Here is a 19,321-nt window from a genome sequence, read left to right as displayed (position 1 = left end):
TGTGGGAAGGGAAAAGATGGGAGCCTCCGAGATTACTCCCCCACATACAAATCACCCCCCCACCCCCCCCCCCCATGGCTCACACCAGCAAAGGAAAGCGAAAGAGAAAGAGGACTGGGCCTCCCTCAGAAGGCCACGCTGGGCCTGATCAGGGTTGAGGAAGAGAGGGGGGCAGGCCCAGGCAGGGCCTCTAGGTTATGGGAGGGGCAGGAAGGGCCAGGCATCTGAAGGGGGCAAGAGTAGTCCAAGCCTCGCCCTCCTCTTCCCTCCAGCGAGCGCAGCGGGGTGTCCCCCACCTGGGGCACTGGGCCCAGGGGGCAGCCTTTAGCGGTCGGGTCTCTGGACACAGAAGACTTTGGCTCTGTGGTCTCCCGATGTGGTCACCACCAGCGAGGCGTCTCTGTGAGCAGAAAAGCATAGGTGGGCTCAGAACCCAGGCTCACAGAACCCATTGCTACCCAGGGGCGAAGTAAACACTGCACTCCAGAACCCCAAAACCTTACAACCTGACAAAGGTATCTTGGGACTCCTGCCCTGACCCCCATTAGCTCCTGTACTTACTTGCTGAGGGCGAAGTCAATACTGCACTCCAGAACCCCAAAACCTTACAACCTGACAAAGGTATCTAGGGACTCCTGCCCTGACCCCCATTAGCTCCTGTACTTACTTGCTGAGGGCGAAGTCCAGAATCTCGGCCGTGTGGCCCCGGTAGTCGGTGAGCAAGCGGCCCGTGCGCGTGTCCCAGAGGCGCACCACGCCATCCAGGCTGCAAGTGTACACCACAGCCGTGCCTGCCTCCCACAGCAGTTGCACAATGCCAGACTGCAGGTACAGAAAGGTGGGATGGTGAGGGGTGAGGCCAGGCCATGGTCCTTAGGAGAGGGCGAGGCCAGGCAGGAGAGGGCCATGCGCCCATACCTGATGCTGACACTGGTGCCTAAGTGTCTGCGTCGACAGGTCATAGATGGCCAAGGTTCCATCCAGGTAGCCGACAGCAGCCAGAGGCATCCTGGACAGAGGGGGGCAGCACACAGGCTCGAGAAGGGGTGGCGGAACAGGAGCCCATCCCATCTCCCAGGCCCACAGGCCCCGCCTGGACCACTCACACACTGCAGAAGCCCAAGGATTCCACCGAGTTGGACTCGCTCTCCTCACCCTCCCCCAGGTTGGGCTGGGGGGCCACAGTCTCGGGTCTGAAGACGCCCACGACCTAAGTGGGCAGAGGGCTCAGAGGAGAGGCCGTGGGAGGGGGGAGTTGGAAGGAGGCGAAAGGAGGGAGGAGCTGAAGGGCAATGGGGGCTTGGCTCTCACCTTGCCAGTGGTGGCACTGACCAACTTGGCCTGGCAGTCTACAGAGCCGGTCAGAATCAAGCTGCCATCCTGGTTGGTAGCCACGCAGGTCAGCGGGCCCTGATGACCTTCAGTCCCTAAGAAGCCACCCTGGGCTCAGACTTCATCCTGGAGTACAGGATGTGCTTCATCCAAGAAGAATGCAGCCCTGATTTCATACCCCCACCCCCCAATACCTTTCAGAACGTGGATGGGGCTTCCCTGCTTCAGGTCCCAGATCCTGATGGTGCCATCTTCATAGCCCACCACAGCTCGCTTCCCTAGAGGGCCAGAGGCGTGAGTGATGTGGGGGAAGACATGCACTGCCCCAGGGGAGAGCAGAGTCCCCATATCCAGTTCAGGATGGGGAACAACTCCCAGCCAGGGAGGGAAACTAGGACTCACCATCCGGGAGGACACGGCCACAAGTGGCTGGGCAGTTGGGACCCTGGAAGGTCTTGCAGTCACCATTTGGGACCTTCCACATCCAGGTGTTGCCATCGGCTGTGCCCGCCAGTAGCACAGGTGCCCGGGGATGCCACTCCATCCACTGGGCAGAGGAAGAAAGAGAGTGAAACCCAACAGGGGCATTACTCTTTGTCATTCAATTGTAATGCTAGAGCTCTTCGGCCCAGGCACCATTTCCTGGAGGGCACGGCTAGCTAGCTCAGACCCGTATTCCTGCTCAATCTGGGCCTATCTATCTAAACAAGTAACACTAGCCACAGCTCTCTCCCACTCCTCCTTCTCTTCTTCCTTTCTTTCTCTTCCTGAGTTCCCGTTCTTTTTCTCCCCAAGCTGAATTTTTTTTTTTGCTTGTTTTAGAGCCATACCTAGTCATGCTCAAGGGTTAATTCTGCTCTGCACTCAAAATCACTCCTGAGGGACCGGAACTATAGCACAGCGGTAGGACGTTTGCTTTGCACGAGGTTGACCTAGGAAGGACTTTGGTTCGATCCCTGGCGTCCCTTATGGTCCCCCAACCCCCCAGGGGTGATTTCTGAGCGCATAGCCAAGAGTGGCCCCTGGGGGCCAGAGAGATAGCTTGGAGGTAAGGTGTTTGCCTTTCATGCAGAAGGTCATTGGTTCGAATCCCAGCATCCCATATGGTCCCCCGAGCCTGCCAGGAATGATTTCTGAGCATGGAGCCAGGAGTAACCCCTGAGCGCTGCTGTGTGTGACCCAAAAACCAAAAAAAATAAATAAATAAAATAAAAGTGGCCCCTGAGTGTTACTGGGTGTGGGCTCCCCATCAAAAAAAAAAAAAAGAATCACTTCTGAGGGTGCTCAGGAAAACTATATGGGATCTGCTGTACTAACTCTGGGATCCAAAATTATTTTGTCTGGATTTTGTACTGGATCCAATCCAGGACCTTGTAAATGCCAAGTATGCACTCTTACCACCAAGCTACACTTTAGTCTGAGCTTCAAATGTGTACATCTGAAATTCACCAATAGAGAGTGAATCACCAAAGCCTAGACCCCAGTCAAAAGCAAGGCTCAGGCCTGTGTACATTAATCCCACAACCCACTCCAGATGTGCTATTCATTTTTCAAAATAATATGTAATGATGGGACCTCTCATGTAGAAGGTCATAAATTCGAATCCCGGCACCTCATATGGTCCCCCGAGCTTGTCAGGAGTGATTTCTGAGCATGGAGCCAGGAGTAATCCTGAGCACTGCCGGGTGTGACTCAAAACCAAAAAAATATATATATAAATAATAAATCATTTTGTCTTATTTTGGGGCCACACCTGACAGCGCTCAGGGATCTGTCCTGGTAAGGCTTGGAATCCCACATGGAGTGCCAGAAACTAAACCCAAGTTAGCCACAAACCAGGCAAGCATCTTTCCCTCAGTAGAATAATAATAACTGTTTTCTCCTAAGCCTTCTGATGGGAAGCTGGAGAAATGTACTTGCCATGCACATAGCCAACCAGGGTTCAATCCCCAGCAACCCATATGTTCCCCTGAGCTTGTCAGGAATGATTCCTATGCATGGCTAAGTGTGGCCCAAATATTTAAAAAAAAAAAAAAAGTCTACTAGTGGATATTACTCAAGAGCATCTCACAATCAACGAGAACCCCAAGGACCATGCTAATTAATGACAGGCTGGAGTTGACCCAAACAGGGTGAGCAAGGCGGCCTATGACCCTACCCACTACCCAATGGCAGGAGTTGATCCCAATCCCCACCCAAGCTTTCCCTGCTCCTAAAGTCAATGGAGACATCAGGAAACAGACGGATTGTCAGCTGCACTGGCTCTGGTCAGGTAGAACTGGACCTGAACACCTCCCTGCACTCTCCTCCTTGTCCAAGGCCCCAAGTTTACCTCCAGGTCTCCAGCTTCAAAAGACCACACCTCTTCCTTGGTATCCACCTGCCACACTTTCAAGAGGCCACTCATGTCACCTGTGGCCACTAAGGTAGAATCATGGCTGAAACCAGCACAAGTCACAGAGTCTTTATGGCCTGCAAAGACAAGTGCCCAGAGAAGCCTCAGATCCTGGTGCCCTGGGAAGAAAAAGAAACCTGGCCCCCAGAAAAGTCAAAGGGAAAAAAGCAGGATGCATATCCCATCAGAGTAGGTAGACAGGCATCACATGGTAGCTCCAAGAGCGGAGAATCCATAATGCCATGTCCGCCATTCACCTTTGCCAACAGTAGGGGTCAGGAAGATACATCACCCCGTGGGTCAATTCATGTCCCTCACCTGCACACTCGAACAGCAGCTCCCCATCACTGAGTCTCCACACAAAGGCTTTGTCGTCTTCACCACCCGTCACAGCCAATGTGTTGGTCTTGGGGTCCAGGCTCACACAAAACACAGATGCTGTCCCAAGAGAAATTCCATAAGCAAGGGGCATCTATCTGTAAGCCCCTGCCACTAAGATTGGTCCCATATTCATCCAACTGGCCACAGCAAGTGTGCCAGGAACCCTCCCCAAGCTGGTCAAGCCCCCAACCTGTGCCAGGGCAAATCTCCAATCAGAGTACCCTTCCTCCAGTCCCCCTCAAAGAAGCCAGAACAGAAGGAAGGCTTGTACAGGGTTATCAGAGCCAGAGTGGGGGAGTGAGGAGAGCCCAGCGTTCTGATCTCCCACTTATAAAGAACTGAGTCAGTTATCTAAAATATGCCTGAAAGGATACTTTTCCCTCTGATTTGCACTCCACCCCCAGAACATCTATTAACTTTTTAACAAAGGCAAAATTCCTGACACAAATCTAAGCTCCTGGGATGTGGCTCAAAAGGCTAGACTAGAGCACATAAGTTGCATGTAGTGGGCTGCGTATGAACCCTGACAGGTGTGGCCTCAAAACAAACAGCAGAAATCCAGAGATAACTAGTTAAAGACTCAGAAGCAGGAAAGAGTGGGCCATGGAGCTGACTCAAGATGCTGACTACAAGGTTTTCAGGCAGTGGTCTGGATACCATGTCTGGCACCACAAGATCTCAGTACCAATGAGAAGCACCCCCCCCAACCCAGAGCCTGGAGTAGCCCCCGGAACAAGTCTGGTGTGGACCCAAAACATACAATACCAAGTGGAGGAGGTTTACTAAGCCTGGGATGCACCCCAACATATCCCTCACACCAACCTCTCTCACTGCACAGCGCAAAACCCAATCAGATTCTGCAAAGACTCACCTGAGTGCAGTGCAAAAGTGACCTCGCTATCATCGGGGCCTTCCATGCTGCCCACCACCCCTTCTTGGGGTTCCAGCACCCAGCCCTCTTCGTTGCCCTCTTCCTCCTCTTCCTCTTCCTCTTCCTCGAAGTCCACATCTTCCATCTCCTGGGCCAGATCATCTGCTTGAGAAAGGAGGAGGAGGGTGGGAGGGCAGAGTTTGTAAAAAAAAAAAAAAAAAAAGAAAAAGAAGAGCCCCCTCCCACAGTAGCAGGAGGGATGGACAGTGGAACTGGTGTGTGTGTGTGTGTGTGTGTGTGTGTGTGTCTGTGTGTGTGTGTGTGTGTGTGTGAGATGGACAGTGGAACTGGGATGTGTGTGTGTGTGTTAATGAAAAGTTAGAGGGGGGTATGAGGGGACGGAGGGGGTTCAGGAGATGCAGGAGAAGGGGACCTGGGCTTGGAGAGAGAGAGAGAGAGAGAGAGAGAGAGAGAGAGAGAGAGAGAGAGAGAGAGAGAGAGAGAGAGAGAGAGAGTGTGTGTGTGTGTGTGTGTGTGTGTGTGTGTGTGTGTGTGTTAATGAAAAGTCACAGAGGGGATAAGAGGGGACGGAGGGGGTTCAGGAGATGCAGAAGTGTGAGGGGACCTGGGCTTGGACTCGTGTGTGTGTGTGTGTGTGTGTGTGTGTGTGTGTGTGTGTGTGTGTGTGTAAGTCAGGTAATGAGAAGTCAGAGAGTGGGGGGGTAAGAGGGGAGGCAAGTAGGGTAAAAGACGCAAAAGAGATGCGAGGGGGGAACCAGGGCTTGTTGTAGAAGGGAGGACCGAAGGGATGGAGGGGAAGGGCCAGCAGTGGCGTCAGGGGAACCCCCCCCCCCAAAACCTGGGCCGGGCCGGAGAACTAAGTGCGACGAGAGGAAAGGCAAGCAGGAGCTCGGTAGCAATGCACGGTGGGGCGGAGTGTGGGGGTGCTGGGGTGCAAAGGGGAGCAGGGCTGAGGGGTTGGGGGGGTGTCCCATCCCAGGGCAGTTCTTTCTCACCCGGGTCCGGCGGACCGGGATCCAGCTCTACCACCTCGATGATCTCCTCATCGCCATGAAAACTCAGAGTCTCCAGCGGAGGGGTGTCAGCGGCGGCCCCGCTTTCCGATTCGGACTCCATGCGGCCACCACCACGGCGGGGTTGATGCCACTTCTCTGGGCCCAAACGCCTCCCGGAGAGTCCTGCAAGCAGCGAGCTCTGCGCGACGACGCGGAACTCCGACCCCGCCTCCCGGGAGGAAGTGGGCGGCGGCGACTCTCCGAGGGCAGGAAGAGTGACGCGGCGTGGAGCCAATAGGCGAGGCGGATGACTCGCAGCTCCGCCAATCAGAGTGGAAAAACTAAAAAGGGCGTGGCAAAACAGCTAAGACCCGCCCTACATGGCTCCACCCCCCCAACCAGAGGGTGGGGGGGGGGAAAACAAACGAGCGTGCGCGCCTCCGGGGTCTCCTGGGAAAAGTAGTTCTCTCGAGGTGTCCCGCCTCGTGGGATTCTGGGAAATGTAGTTTCGACCGAGTAGGCAGGACGGAAGGCGCGGGGGAGGCCCCTGACGCAAACTACAATTCCCAGCGGGCAGCGCGGCGAAGTTAGGGGGTGGGATCTGAACATGGCGGCGGTGGTAGCTGCTACGGCGCTCAAGGGCCGGGGGGCGAGAAATGCCCGCGTCCTCCGGGGTAAGGAGAGGGGGACCCTAGGGAGGGCAGGGGCTGCCAGGGTCTCCTCTTTTCCCCCCCGCAGCATGCACAGTTGCGCCAGGCGAAAGCACGTTAGCATTTCTGATTGCTTGCACGCACTTACTGCAGGAGCGTATAGAGCAGCAGGGGGGCCTCTGAGATGCTCTAGAAGGTCACTGGGTCCAACTCCCTGCCTTAGGGTTGGTTACAAGATGCCCCGGGGTCCTGGTTGCTAGAGGAGCCCCCAAGGAAGCCTTTGCATAGGCTCCCGCGCCTCTAGGTGCTTCACACGCATTGCAGTGCAGAGGGAGAGAGCCTTGGGTTTCAGGAACCGCGGGATCTAGCCCCGGATAATTAGCAATTTGACCTTGGGCAAAACTGTTAAGTCTCTCGCGGCTCCAGTAGAAGGTGGAGACTGGAGAAGACTTCCTCGTCCTCCTCCTCCTGGGCTGCAGTTTGGAAACCTTGTCTCAGACTCTCTCCTGCGTCTGCTCTTTTGAGTCCCACTGCAGCCCTTCCTATCCTGTCATCTGGGGAGTGGAAGATGCCCAGAGCTCGCTCCCCTGGCTGAGCCCGCAGTGACGTGTAGTTAGTGGCTTCCAAAGATGCCACCTCGCCTGGCGATTTTCCCATTTCCTTTTGGATTCTCCCTGGCACTTGTTACTCCAAACGGCAGGCAGGCAGTCGTCACTCTGCCTGCGCAGATCTCCACCTGCAGCACCTCCTCCTCCTCCTCCTCCAGGCTTTGTGCTCGTCCTTTCTTTCTTGACCTTGCCTCCCTTCTTCCACAGGGATTCTATCCGGAGCCACCTCTAACAAGGCTTCCCAAAACCGGACCCGGGGGCTGCAAAGTCACAGCTCCCCCGAGGGCAAGGAAGAGCCGGAGCCCCTGTCCCCTGAGCTGGAATACATTCCCAGAAAGAGAGGCAAGAACCCCATGAAAGCGGTGGGACTCGCCTGGTGAGTTTTGATGCATCCTTTGCCCACCGCCGGGATGGGTGGGCATCCAAGAGGATGGGTGGGGGAACCCAAAACATGGAAGTTGCAGGAGTTAAAACTCAATTCAGGAATACCGGGATAGAAATGTTTTGCATGCATGGATGAAGGGGGTCAGGGGAGGTTGGGGCCACATGAGGGAATAGAGTTGCTTTTCTGTAGAGTAAGCTTATTTCATGTCATTGAAATTTAACCTCATCCTTTTGGGGGGTGCAGTAGGTGGGGCAAGTCCCAGGGGACCGCTTTCTTGGCAAGGAATTGAGACTGTGAGATTCTGTTAGTTGCGTAGGAGCACCTGGAAGCGAAGCAGTTCTGCAGGTTCCTGGGATTTTACTGGCCTTAGTATGAATAGCTGTCATTGAAGGATGTTTAAAGGGAAAGGATGGGCAAATTGACATGTTTTTAGTATTTGGGTGTGTCAGTATTTTGCAGTCTCCTGCAGGTCTTTTTGAGATGAATGTCACTTCCCCACCTGACAGAGGAGGGACTTAGATATGGGAGTTTTGTGGGATTAGTATTTTGTTTGTTGTGTTTTTTGGTTTTTTGTTTTGTTTTTTTCTTCGGCCACACCTGGTGATGATCAGTTACTCCTGGCTATGTGCTCAGAAATTTCTCCTGGCTTGGGGGACCATATGGGACGTGGGGGGATCGAACCATGGTTCATCCTAGGCTAGGGCACACAAGGCAGATGCCTTACCTCTAGCACCACTGCTCTGGCCCCTGTATTATTTTTTTAAGTCACACCCAGTAGTGCTCAGGACTTACTCCTGGCTCTGCAATCATGGATCATTCCTGGAGGGCTCAGGGAGCCAATCATATGAGATGCCAGGATTTGAACCCAGGTTAGTTACATGTAAGGCAAATGCCCTACTTACTGTACTATCACTCCAGCCCATACCTGGGAGTTCTGACTAGTGCTCCCCAAATAGTAGATACCAAGATTAAAAGAAGAAGGTGGAAGACGATTTGGGGAGAATCCTGAGCCTGGCAACAATTGTGCAGGTGTGTGTGTGTGTGTGTGTGTGTGTGTGTGTGTGTGTGTGTGTGTGCGCGCGCTCACGAACATGTGTATGTGAGAGGAGAGAGAGAATGTGGGAAGAATCGTGTGTGTGTGTGTGTGTGTGTGTGTGTGTGTGTGTGTGTGTGTGTGTGTATAGAATCTGATTGGGTCTGGTAATTGTGCAGGAGGTATGTATGTAAGGGGGGCATTCAGGCTAAAGGAAAAGGTGTGAAGGGGCATCTGCCACATGGGGCCTTTTGTGCTGTGCTTAGGAGCTTGGACTTGGCCGGGAAATGACAGCTGTTAGCAGCAGCAGGATGTGACTGACAGCTCCCGGCATAAGGGCGGAATAGACCCAAAAGGTATTACTCAGGTTGAGGGGGGTGAAGCTGGAGTGAGCTCCCTGCCGTACCCCACACCACTACACCCAGCTTCTCACGATCAGCCTGGCCCCAAGCCCCATGCACGTCTCCCCACCCTTAGGGCCATCGGCTTCCCCTGTGGTATCCTCCTCTTCATCCTCACCAAGCGGGAAGTGGACAAGGATCGTTTGAAGCAGATGAAGGCTCGGCAGAACATGCGGGCATCCAATACGGGCGAGTATGAGAGCCAGAGGTTCAGGGCTTCCTACCAGCTAGCCCGGGCCCCCGAAGCCGGGTCGGGGGTACAGACCTGAGACATGCTGCAGCCCGCCCCTAGGCTGGATGAACTGTTGCTTCCCCACTGCTGCCTCCAGTCCTGAATCAGCACTGGGCTGCCTCTGCGGGAGTAGCCCCTCGTAAGCCCACTAGAGGGCACATGAGTCCAATTGCTGCCTGTCCTTACCCCTCCCCTCAGACAAGGCCGCCCAAAACAAATAAAGTTCTGAGTGTGAGTGGAAAGAAACCAGCCTGGGTCTGTGAGTCCCAGAGGGACCGGTGGGTTGGGGGGGGGGGTCGGAGGGAGCCCAAGGCGGGACTGAGTCTTTGTGAGGGCGCACCCTTGCACAAGGACTTCCTCTTGGAGCAACCACCAAGACTTTGGGCCCTGTGCAATGGGGGTGGGACCTTACTCAACCTTCTGCTGGAGAATGAGGTGAGGCGATGCAGAGGGAGGAGCCCTTTCAGGGAGTGGGGCTCCCCGCTCCCAGTGGTGCAGGCCCTGGTGACTCAGCCTCTCTGAGCTAGGTTCCTGTTTGTACTAGGGATGGTGACTTTTTCTGGAATGCCTGGGAGCAAGGAGCTTCACCCTGGTGGGTTTGGCTCCCACCTTGGAGCTGGTTCCCAAGCCATACCTAGGCTTTTTTTTGTTGTTTTTGTTTTGGGGCCACACCCAGTGGCGCTCAGAGGTTACTCCTGGCTCTGTGCTCAGGAATCACTCCTGGCAGGCATGGGAGACCATATGGGATGCTAGGAATTGAACCTAAGTCTATCCCGTGTTGGCACATGCAAGGCAAACAACCTGCCGCTGTGCTATCTCTCCGGCCCACTTTTTTTTTTTTTTAATTGAAACAGTTGTGATCTACAGAGTCCTTCATAGTTGAATTTCAGATATACAATGAATCAGGGCCCTTCCCACCACCGGTGTCAACCTCCCTCCACCAGTGGACCTAGAGTGCATCCTATACCACTACACTTTGCCCCCTGCCTAGGCTTTTTTTTGTTTTTGTTTTTGGGTCACACCCGGCAGCTCTCGTGGGTTACTCCTGGCTCTACGCTCAGAAATCGCTCCTGGCAAGCTTGGGGGACCATATGGAATGCCAGGACTTGAACCACTGTCCTTCTGTATTCGAGGCCCCACCTCCATGCCCCACCTGCCTAGGCATTTCTTTCTTTTTCTTTTTTGGTTTTTGGGTCATACCTGGCAGCGCTCAGGGGTTTCTCCTGGCTCTATGCTCAGAAATTGCTCCTGGCAGGCTCGGGACCATATGGAATGCCGATATTTGAACCACCGACCCTCTGCATGAAAGGCAAACGTCTTACCTCCATGTTATTTCTCCGGCCCCAGCCTAGGCATTTCTGAGGCAGAAGTTCAAGAATCTGAACCTGGGCCCTGTTTGTCACCTCTGAGCAGAACTGTGTGTACAAGCAGTAACTGCGGGTAGAGCTCCCACAGCACTTAAGGCTTTTATGGAGGCACAGAAAAGGGAGCTTGTTCCAGTAAATGTCTTTACCCTTGAGTCACCATCCCAACCACTAGCCCAGAGATGAATTTGCTTCCCATCTCCTAAGGGCAGCTTAGGAAAGATGGGAAGAGTGACCAAGACAGATGGAGCAGGGCTTGAATGCATTTGCCTTACATGGAGTGACATTGGGGGGTTTCGATCCCTGACCCCTTATAGGGTCTCCCAAGTCCTGCCAGGAGTGACTCCTGAGCACAGAGCCTAGAATAAACCTTGAGTGCAGGCTGTGGTCCCAAAAACCAAATGGGGGGATGTATGTGCTGGGAGAGAATAGTACCAGCTGGAAGAGCATTTGTAATTTACCCAAGCACAATCCCTTGGCCCACCTCAACTGGTCCCCTAAGCCTGCCAGGAGTGATCCCTGAGCATGGCTGGGTGTGACCCGGAACCAAAAAACAAAAGCAAAAGTGGGTGCTTGCCAGATTGCAAGGGCTGGAATGACTGTATAGAAGCCCATTGTGCACCCCAAACAGTACAGAGTGTGGCCCCAGCCCATAATGCAGAGACGTGGGTATTTTGGGCAAAGCTAGGCCTATCTTCCCAGAGCTGCACCTTCCAGTAAAGAAAACCAGAGTCAGGAACCTGGGGATGGGAGAGCACCAAGTTTGACCCCCAGCAGTGCCCAGGATATGGCCCAAAAAAACAGAGCAGCCAAGTTTGATTCTAACATTAAAATTTTATTTTTCATACTTCTAAATAGATCCTGATACAAGGTGGCCTTAGAACCAAGAACTTAACAAGGAAACCCTAATCATACCGTCAGGCTTTGCTTCCTGTCCTCTGTGCTCGAGTGAACAGCAGGGAGGAACCCCAAGTCATTCCCCAGGCACTTAGTGTCACACAGAAAGCAAAGGCTGGCTGGAGAGAGGGGTGCACATGTCTGAAATAAAGGACTCATCTCAGGCGAGCAAAAGCTTAAACGGATTCCTCCACGTTGGCCTCAATAGTTCAGCCCAAATATGGCACCCCAACTACTCTTCCCTGTCCCCACCCCATCTCTTGCCCTCAGATCCACACCTTGGGATCGAGCCATAGGAAGTTAGTGACTCACTCTAATAGAGACTCTCAGAGGCATTTAGAGAGGCCCCAGACAGCTTAGGAGCAAGTGGATGACCAGGAGAGCACTACTATGCTCTTCCAGACCCCCCCAAAAGTAGAGAGAAGGGACTGTAGCAGGGGAAGCCTAGGATACAGAAGGCCAGGACCAAGAGCTCTGACCTGGTTAAGGGTTGTGGCATCCCAAGTCATTTCTCCTCTGATACCTGTGACTCCAGCCCTTCCTGGCCGGCTGAGAGAATCCCCCACCCCTCCTGCTGCAGACAAGCAGGGTGATGAAACCCAGGCCATGCCTGGATACTCCAAAGCCTACACCCATGACAGGCCAGAGAGCAAGTGGAGCACATCACCATGGGAAGTGGGGTGAAGGGGGTGGGCAGAACCCAGTCACAGGGCCCTCCCCTCGGGAATGCTCAAGCAGGGGGTATGGTGCAGATCAGTTGCGGTCCCCCAACAGCTGCAGCACAAAGGTGAAGATGTAGATGATGTCAGTGTAGATCTGCAGGGCACCCGTGATGTAGTCCTCTGGACTGATGGTGTGCTTCCGGTTGCCCAGCACCAGCTGCGTGTCGTACGCCAGGAACTGCAGGCACGGGGGGGGATGGGGGCATGAGGGAGGGGCACGGCTCTGTGGAACACCCCCACACCTCCAGCATTGGAGGGGCTTATGTCTAAGCTCAGCAGTTTCCCCTCCCTGTGCCCAGAGTAGTCCCACTCACCAGGGTGAAACAAATGGCCCCCAGAGCCGCGTAGAGCATGTGCAGCCAATAAACCTGGAACAGGGATAGACAATGGGTATGAGAGATCTTGCATTTTTTTTTTTTTTAGTTTGGGATATGGCCTTTTAGTTTGGAATATGACCTTTTCCTGAGAAAGCAGGTTTCTTAGAAACCAACCAAATCCAGGGGTCAGAGGCAGTACAACAGGAAGGGTGATTGCTCCTGGTGCCCCATATTGTCCCCTGAACACCATTTGGAGTAGGAATTAAAGTAGGCATTGAGCATGGCCAGATGTGTGGCCCAAAACAAAACAAGCCACACCTGGTCAATGGCATTCCCGCCCTCCAGTGATGTAGCCACTGCCCTCCTCCAGACCAGACCCTGGCATTGGCTGGGTGAAGAGCCCCAACCCTGTCACCCCCATCCCTAACTTGAATCGGCCTTCCAATAGGCAGCTCTGCTCAACATCGCCCCTCCAACTACTGCCCTGAGAGGTGGGGCCAGACCATAGACCAGGAGCTTCCAGATCTATGGGTCTGCTTGCTTTTTCTTTATAGGGTGATTGTTTTGGGGCCACACTCTCAGGCATTCATTACTCCTCGCTCTGCACTCAGATCACTCCTGTCAGGTTCCAGGAACCATATGGGATGCCAGGGATCAAACCCAGGCTAGCCACATGCAAGACAAATGCCCTACCCCCTATCCATTGTGCTATAACTTCAATCCCTCCACTTGATTCTAGTATGTTCTCTCACCCTTGCCACAAGGTTTCCCACAGCCCAGTGGTCACATGGCAACTGGAATAAAAGGGGACTTGGGGGGCAGGAGAGACTGGACATGACTGAAAGTCCTGCATCCAACTGGTTGGATCTCCAGCATCATAAGGTCTCTCAGATACCCTGATGGCAACCCAAGCACCCAAGAGATACACTAACTCCTCAAATAGTCCGCCTGCCCCCAAGGTGCAGTGGGATACAGTGACCCTCCAAACCACCTGCCTCACTAGACCATCTTGTGTCTGGATTTCTCACCCCAAGTCCTGAAGGATCCAGATATCAGTGGTCCCAGATCCTTCCTCACCACCCTTGGAATGCTGCCATGACCTACACCCAGCACTTTATCACTTCAGCCGTCACTGGCCAGGTGGGGCAGGGGCAGGCCAGAGAGGCAGTCCAGGTTCCTTCCCTAGCACCCCAATTATAGAGGTTCAGGGCCTGAGCAGGGGCTGTCTTCCAGTTCCTTCATTCCCCCATTCCATTGCCTGTCTGCCCTGAACCCCAGCAGCACAGACCCTAGCTCTCGGGGACACTCACATATTTGAAGGCCAGGACAATGGCGGTAACAATGCCCGTCACCATCATCACGATGCCCAGGACACAGAAAAGGCCCGTGCAGGAAGTGAAATCCACCTGCGGGAAAGGAGCAAGGGTCAGGCACAGCCCTGAAAGCCATTCCAAGGCAGCAAGGAGGCAGGGTGAGGTTGGGGAGTGTGTGGGGGAAGTATGGGTTGGAGTGGGGGGTCTGTGTGTGTTGTATGTGGGTATGTCTGTGTGTGCATGCACATATGTAAGTGGTGTCTGTAGTTTGTATGTCTGATGTATGTGATCTTTGCATGTGTCTTTGGTGTGTCTGTATGTCTCTGCATGTGATCACGTGTATATCTGTGAGGGGGAGTGGGAAGGGCACCCTCACCTTGGTCTGGAAGCAGAAGATGGTGACAGAAATGGATACGATAGCAGTGATGATCATGGCGATGATGACAGCGTTGGTTTTGTGCATGCTGGGGGGGGCGGCAGAGGCATCAGCGCCCAGTGACCCCCCCCTTATCTGCACCAGCACATCCCACCCCAGCGCACAGTCAGTACCTGGAGATGGTGCCGGTCATGAAGCCCATGGCCAGTGTCTGCAAGAAGGACGAACTTACGTGAGAAAAAGGCGGAGCAGCATCCTACCACCCAGCCCCTTCCTGGGAACCCCTGTCCCATCACCCCACTCCCTGACCCTTCCCAAGGACTCACAAAGAGAGCGAGCAGGATGATGTTCCATGGGAAACGGCGTCTAAGGAAAGAAACGTGATATTCAGGGCTGAGAGCTCCCAGGGGTGGGAACTCTAGCCCTGTGCCTAGTGAACCCCAACTGACTGAGGTGGGCTAGGCCAAGCCTATGCCATCACCCTCCATGGTGTTCAATGCCTGCACACAGACCTGGACCTGTGGGCAGCTGCTGTGGGCTCCTGGGTGCCTGTCAAGAGTGGTCAACCTCCCTGAGCAGGGAGGTCACATTTGCTAAAAGCTTAAAGGTTGCATCTCATGGGCTAGAGCGATAGCCTTGCATGTGGTTGACCCGGTTTTATCCCCAGCATTCTGTATGGTCCCCCGAGGCCCATCAGCTGTGATCCTGTCAGTGCAGAGCTAGAAGTAACCACTGAATACTGCCAAAAACCAAACCAAGCCAAAAAGTGTGCTTCTCTCTTTTTTTCCTGTTTTTGATTTCTGGACCATAAGGGAAGCCAGGGATCAAACCTGGGTTGGCCATATGCAAGGTAAATGCCTTTCCTGCTGTGCTGTCACTCCAGCCAAGGGTGCATCTCTTGAAGGGCTGCAGGTCCTGACACCCAGTACTGCAGATTCACCTGGAGGACCTTGCTACGCCTCCCTCCCATCTCTTCAGTGCCACCAACCTGCCATGTCTGAATCTCAAAGACTCACCTGGGCCCCTGGCAGCAGGCGAGGGTCAGATAGGTAGCCATGAAGACGGCACTGCAAAGAAAGAGATGGCAAGTAGCCCCCCAGCCCACCAGCCCAGCCTGAGAAGGGGGAGGAGATACTGCCCAGAAGGACACGTGGGAGGCCCAGACATCATGAATGCCAGGCTTGCTGTGCCATGCTTCCCCCCACCTCAAAGGAGCAATTCTGTGGACTTGGAGCCCAGTTGGAGGAGTGGGGGCCCCCTCCCCACCCTTTACCCCACCACCCCATCTCCCAAGCAGGGTACACTCACTAGGATGCGTAGTACACAGCCACATTGTGCCTCACAAACTCACCGACTGGCTTCCTGAGGAGAAGCAGGGGACAGAGAAGGGGGTCACCCCACAGCCTGCACCCTAGCTCCCATCCCCTATACCTTCTGGAAGGCAGAGACTCACACAAAGGTGAAGATGGCAATGATGCCCACGGTGATGAGCAGCTGGATGGAGATGATGGTGTAGACCTGGAACACAGCCGCCCGGGGCCACAGTCACATCCCTTTCATCCTATCCCCCTACATACCTCCCCAAGGACATCCCCCCACTCACCTTGCGGATAAAGTTGTGTCGGACTTTCCTGTCATCCCACTCTCCCGCCCCAAAGCTGTCGCTCACCGCTCGCTCCCCATCATAGCCAGGGCCTAGAACAGAGCACATGAGCCCCGCCAAGGATTAGGGCTGGCACCCCACCTTCAGGGTCTCATAATCCCAGGGATCTCCAGCCAAGAACTTGGCCCCACCAAGGGGCTCATGGTACCCTCAGCAGGAATGAGGTCCCCCGCTGGAAGTCACATGGGACTGTGTATTCTGTCACAGATGTGAGCCAGGGGACAGGCTGAGGAAGCTGAGTGCTGAAACCAGCATGGCTTCTTGTTGGGGTCCTTGAGTCTACTGAGGAAGCCAGGCAGTCAGAGCAGGGACCTTAGCACAGAAGGTCAGGAATGGGGGAATGCAGACAAATGAGATCCAAGAGGCCTTAGGACCTGAGCAACAGCAAGGTGGAGTGACTGGCTAGGACCAAGGGCTCGAGTCATGGGCTTCATCCCCACTATGGCGGGGGGGGGGGTCCTTTAGGGGCCCCCAAGCTGTCTAAACCTATATTGAGACCCCCCCCCCCCGACAGAAAAATAGACACTGCCTCATAATATCTTGTTTGATGGCCACACCCTGTGATGCTCAAGTTATTTCTAGCTCTGCTCTCAGGAATCACTCCTGGCAGTGCTTGGGGGAAACATATATGAGGCCTGTTGGGATAGAAGCTGGATCAGTTGTGTGAACTAATTTTCCATCCCCTCATCTCTTGGTTTACATTCTGGGCTGAGCTCAAGCCCAGCAGCTTTCACACATGAGGCATGTCCTAGACCACACCATCACATCCCTGACCCCTCTGTCTCATGTTCAAATCAAACACAGTGCTTGTGCCTCCCTGGCCTCACCAACTACTACACAAATGACTCTAAGGCATTTGCAAATAGCAGCCACCCCCTAACAAACTACAAGTTGTGTCCCCAGAATCTGGAGACATAAAACACCTCTACCCAAAGTAGTTCTTTTTTTTTCTTTCAGGTTTTTGTTTTTATGTTTGTTTGTTTTGGTTTTTGGGTCACACCCAGCATCGCTCAGTGATCACTCCTGGTTCTCCTGGTTCTACGCTCAGAAATCGCTCCTGGCAGGCTCGGGGGATCATATGAGATGCTGGGATTTGAATCACCGTCCTTCTGCATGGAGAAAGCAAACGCCTTACCTCCATGCTATCTCTCCACCCCCGAGTAATTAGTTCTTAAAGATAGTACAATAGGGAAGGTCCCCTGAGCCCACCAGGAGTGAATGCTGAGTACAAAGGCAGGAAGAAGCCCTGCTTACAAAGATCCACACAGTTGCTAAGAGGATGGCTGGGGAAGGGGGGGAGGTTGGCTGGCAGCCACTAGTAGAGAGACAGAAATGATCTTAGGAGACCACTGAGCCCTTTCCTCGACCACTTTCTCATCCTTGCCAAATACAGGGTGCTTAGCCCATGATTGTGGGGAGAGGGAAGCAGGTGCTGGGGAAAGTAGCAGAAAGTAGAGGACCAGAGTGACACAATAGGTATTCAGACACAGCCATCCCTGAGTCAATTCTTGACATCACTATAAAGGGGAACTCCTGAGAACAGAGTTAGGAAAGGTTCCCCGGAACCCCTGAGTATATGAGGTCCAAAATCTCATAAAGAAAATAAATAAGGGGCCCGGAGAGATAGCACAGCGGTGTTTGCCTTGCAAGCAGCCCATCCAGAACCTAAGGTGGTTGGTTCGAATCCCGGTGTCCCATATGGTCCCCCGTGCCTGCCAGGAGTTATTTCTGAGCAGACAGCCAGGAGTAACCCCTGAGCACCACCGGGTGTGACCCAAAAACCAAAATAAATAAATAAATAAATAAATAAATAAATAAATAAGGGGCTGGAGCAATAGTACAGTGGATAGAGACTCTGCCTTGCATGAGGCCAATCTAGGTTTGATCCCTAGCATCCCATATGGTCCCACAAGGAGTGAGTCCTGAGTGTAGAACCAGGAATAACCCCTAAGTATTCCTGGGTGTGTGTGTGTAGAGTCATGTTTTCTAGGATATTGGTTGGGGTTGGATTCCCAAAGAGCTCCCAGGGAGGGAAGGCACTTCCCATTCTCCTGTCTACCCAGGACAGGAAAGCTATTCTGGTTGTATAAATCCGAGGTAAATAATCCACACAGACAGGAAGGTAAGAAAAGGCAGGAAGGTAGGACACCAAATCCTTTTCCAGCCGCCAGCTCCTCCAAAACTCCAAAGCACGCTAGCCAGCTGCAAGGAAGTCCATCCCCACAGTTTAACTCTTTATTTATTCAGATCTGAACAACGCCCCCCTACATGAAATGTTGTAGGTGGGAAAGCAGGCAAGGAAACATATACCAAAGAGAAATATTATGAAACCCTCAAAATTAAAATACTGGGCACCCTTCCCAAAAAATTGGGACAAGGAGTTGTACCACCAGGAAAGACCCCTGAACGAAGAGCCAGGTGTAACCCCTGAGCACTGCTGAGTGTGACCCCAAAACAAACAAACAAACAAAAAAAAAAACAAAACCCAAAAAAGAGCTATCTAATGCAGCAGGTAGGCTGTTTGTCTTGCAAACACAGGTTCCATCCCCGACACCACCAGGAGAAATTCCTGAGTGCAGAGCGGGAGTAACCCCTCAGCATTGCTGGGTGTGGCCTGAAAATAAACGAAAAGAAGGGAAAAAAAACTGGGAACGGGAATGAGATTCAGAGAGAAAATAGAAAGAAGGGAGGGAGAGAAGCATAGGAGTGGCCTTGGTTCCCACCCACCCTGTGGTACTCACCAAAGTTCATGGGCATCGGGTGGATGGGGGGCATCGGGCGGGTAGCCAGCAGGATGACCATAGCCAGGCTGTGGGTAGGCAGGGTAGGCAGGGTACCCCCAGGGGGTGCAGATGGCTGTCCATAGCCTGTGGTGGGGAGCCAGGAGGATACAGGGGGTTCCGGTCCTCATATGGAGGTGGGGCGCTGGGCTTGGACATGGTTGCTTAAGTGCTGAGGAAAATCTGAAACAGGGCTGGGACCTGAAACAGAAGGGGAGAACAGTGGCTGTGAGTGAACACTCTGGGAAGAGAACCCTCATTTTTCTCAGCTTCCTGCCGGGTGCAAAGGGTGCTAGGATCTCCCATGGTAGGATGAAGAGGAGGCTGGCACGCCCGATCGGTCCTCACTAGGAAGGTGGCACAGGGGCAGGAACTGTTTGGGCCCTGGAACCACACAGGCCAAACCACACAGGACACTGAGCACTGTCAGGTGTGACCCTCCCACCCAATCCACTAGTAAAATTAAGAAGTTTCTGGCAACCTAAGGGAGCAGACAGAGATGACCACCCATGGGGCCGGACGAGGACTGTACAGTGGAAGGGCGTTTGCCTTGCACACAGCCAACCCGGACGGACCATGGTTTGA

General features: G+C 53.6%; 3 protein-coding genes across 5 annotated transcripts in view; 1 reads left to right on the top strand and 2 right to left on the bottom strand.

Annotated features, from left to right (window-relative positions):
- Positions 1 to 66: 66 nt before the first annotated feature.
- Positions 67 to 6,213, bottom strand: AAMP (angio associated migratory cell protein). 2 transcript variants are annotated; one of them, XM_049768030.1, is made up of 11 exons: positions 5,996 to 6,213; positions 4,980 to 5,144; positions 4,046 to 4,165; positions 3,665 to 3,804; positions 1,735 to 1,879; positions 1,527 to 1,610; positions 1,312 to 1,427; positions 1,107 to 1,210; positions 919 to 1,009; positions 668 to 822; positions 67 to 400 (listed from the first exon to the last, which is right to left on the bottom strand). In XM_049768030.1, exons 1-11 carry the CDS (start codon positions 6,114 to 6,116, stop codon positions 325 to 327), a joined length of 1,317 nt encoding a protein of 438 aa, XP_049623987.1. In that variant the 5' UTR covers positions 6,117 to 6,213; the 3' UTR covers positions 67 to 324. The 2 variants fall into 2 exon arrangements, with proteins under 2 accessions (XP_049623987.1, XP_049623988.1); XM_049768031.1 differs by having other exon boundaries at positions 4,980 to 5,141.
- A 368-nt stretch (positions 6,214 to 6,581) lies between these two features.
- The window catches only part of PNKD (PNKD metallo-beta-lactamase domain containing), a 97,306-nt gene continuing 84,566 nt past the window's right edge, over positions 6,582 to 19,321 (top strand). Inside the window, exons 1-3 of one of the 2 annotated variants that reach the window (XM_049768041.1) lie at positions 6,582 to 6,669; positions 7,461 to 7,629; positions 9,149 to 9,550. In XM_049768041.1, the coding sequence (XP_049623998.1) occupies positions 6,603 to 6,669; positions 7,461 to 7,629; positions 9,149 to 9,341 (429 nt within the window). In that variant the 5' untranslated portion in view covers positions 6,582 to 6,602 and the 3' untranslated portion in view covers positions 9,342 to 9,550. Of the gene's footprint in view, positions 6,670 to 7,460; positions 7,630 to 9,148; positions 9,551 to 19,321 lie in introns of those variants that run through there. The other variant, XM_049768039.1, reaches the window with a different exon arrangement.
- Positions 11,849 to 18,937, bottom strand: TMBIM1 (transmembrane BAX inhibitor motif containing 1). Its single transcript, XM_049768048.1, is given in 14 exon segments — positions 11,849 to 12,465; positions 12,602 to 12,655; positions 13,915 to 14,010; positions 14,294 to 14,381; positions 14,467 to 14,504; positions 14,620 to 14,659; positions 15,310 to 15,360; positions 15,602 to 15,655; positions 15,747 to 15,811; positions 15,897 to 15,988; positions 18,698 to 18,735; positions 18,737 to 18,803; positions 18,806 to 18,826; positions 18,829 to 18,937. Coding segments are annotated over 14 exon segments (918 nt in total). The 5' UTR covers positions 18,896 to 18,937; the 3' UTR covers positions 11,849 to 12,318.

The sequence above is a fragment of the Suncus etruscus genome, chromosome 2 (assembly GCF_024139225.1).
Source record: "Suncus etruscus isolate mSunEtr1 chromosome 2, mSunEtr1.pri.cur, whole genome shotgun sequence".
In the NCBI taxonomy this organism is placed as follows: domain Eukaryota; kingdom Metazoa; phylum Chordata; class Mammalia; order Eulipotyphla; family Soricidae; genus Suncus; species Suncus etruscus.
The sequence above is the reverse complement of the archived record's forward strand: the minus strand, read 5'-3'. Positions and strand labels throughout refer to the sequence as shown.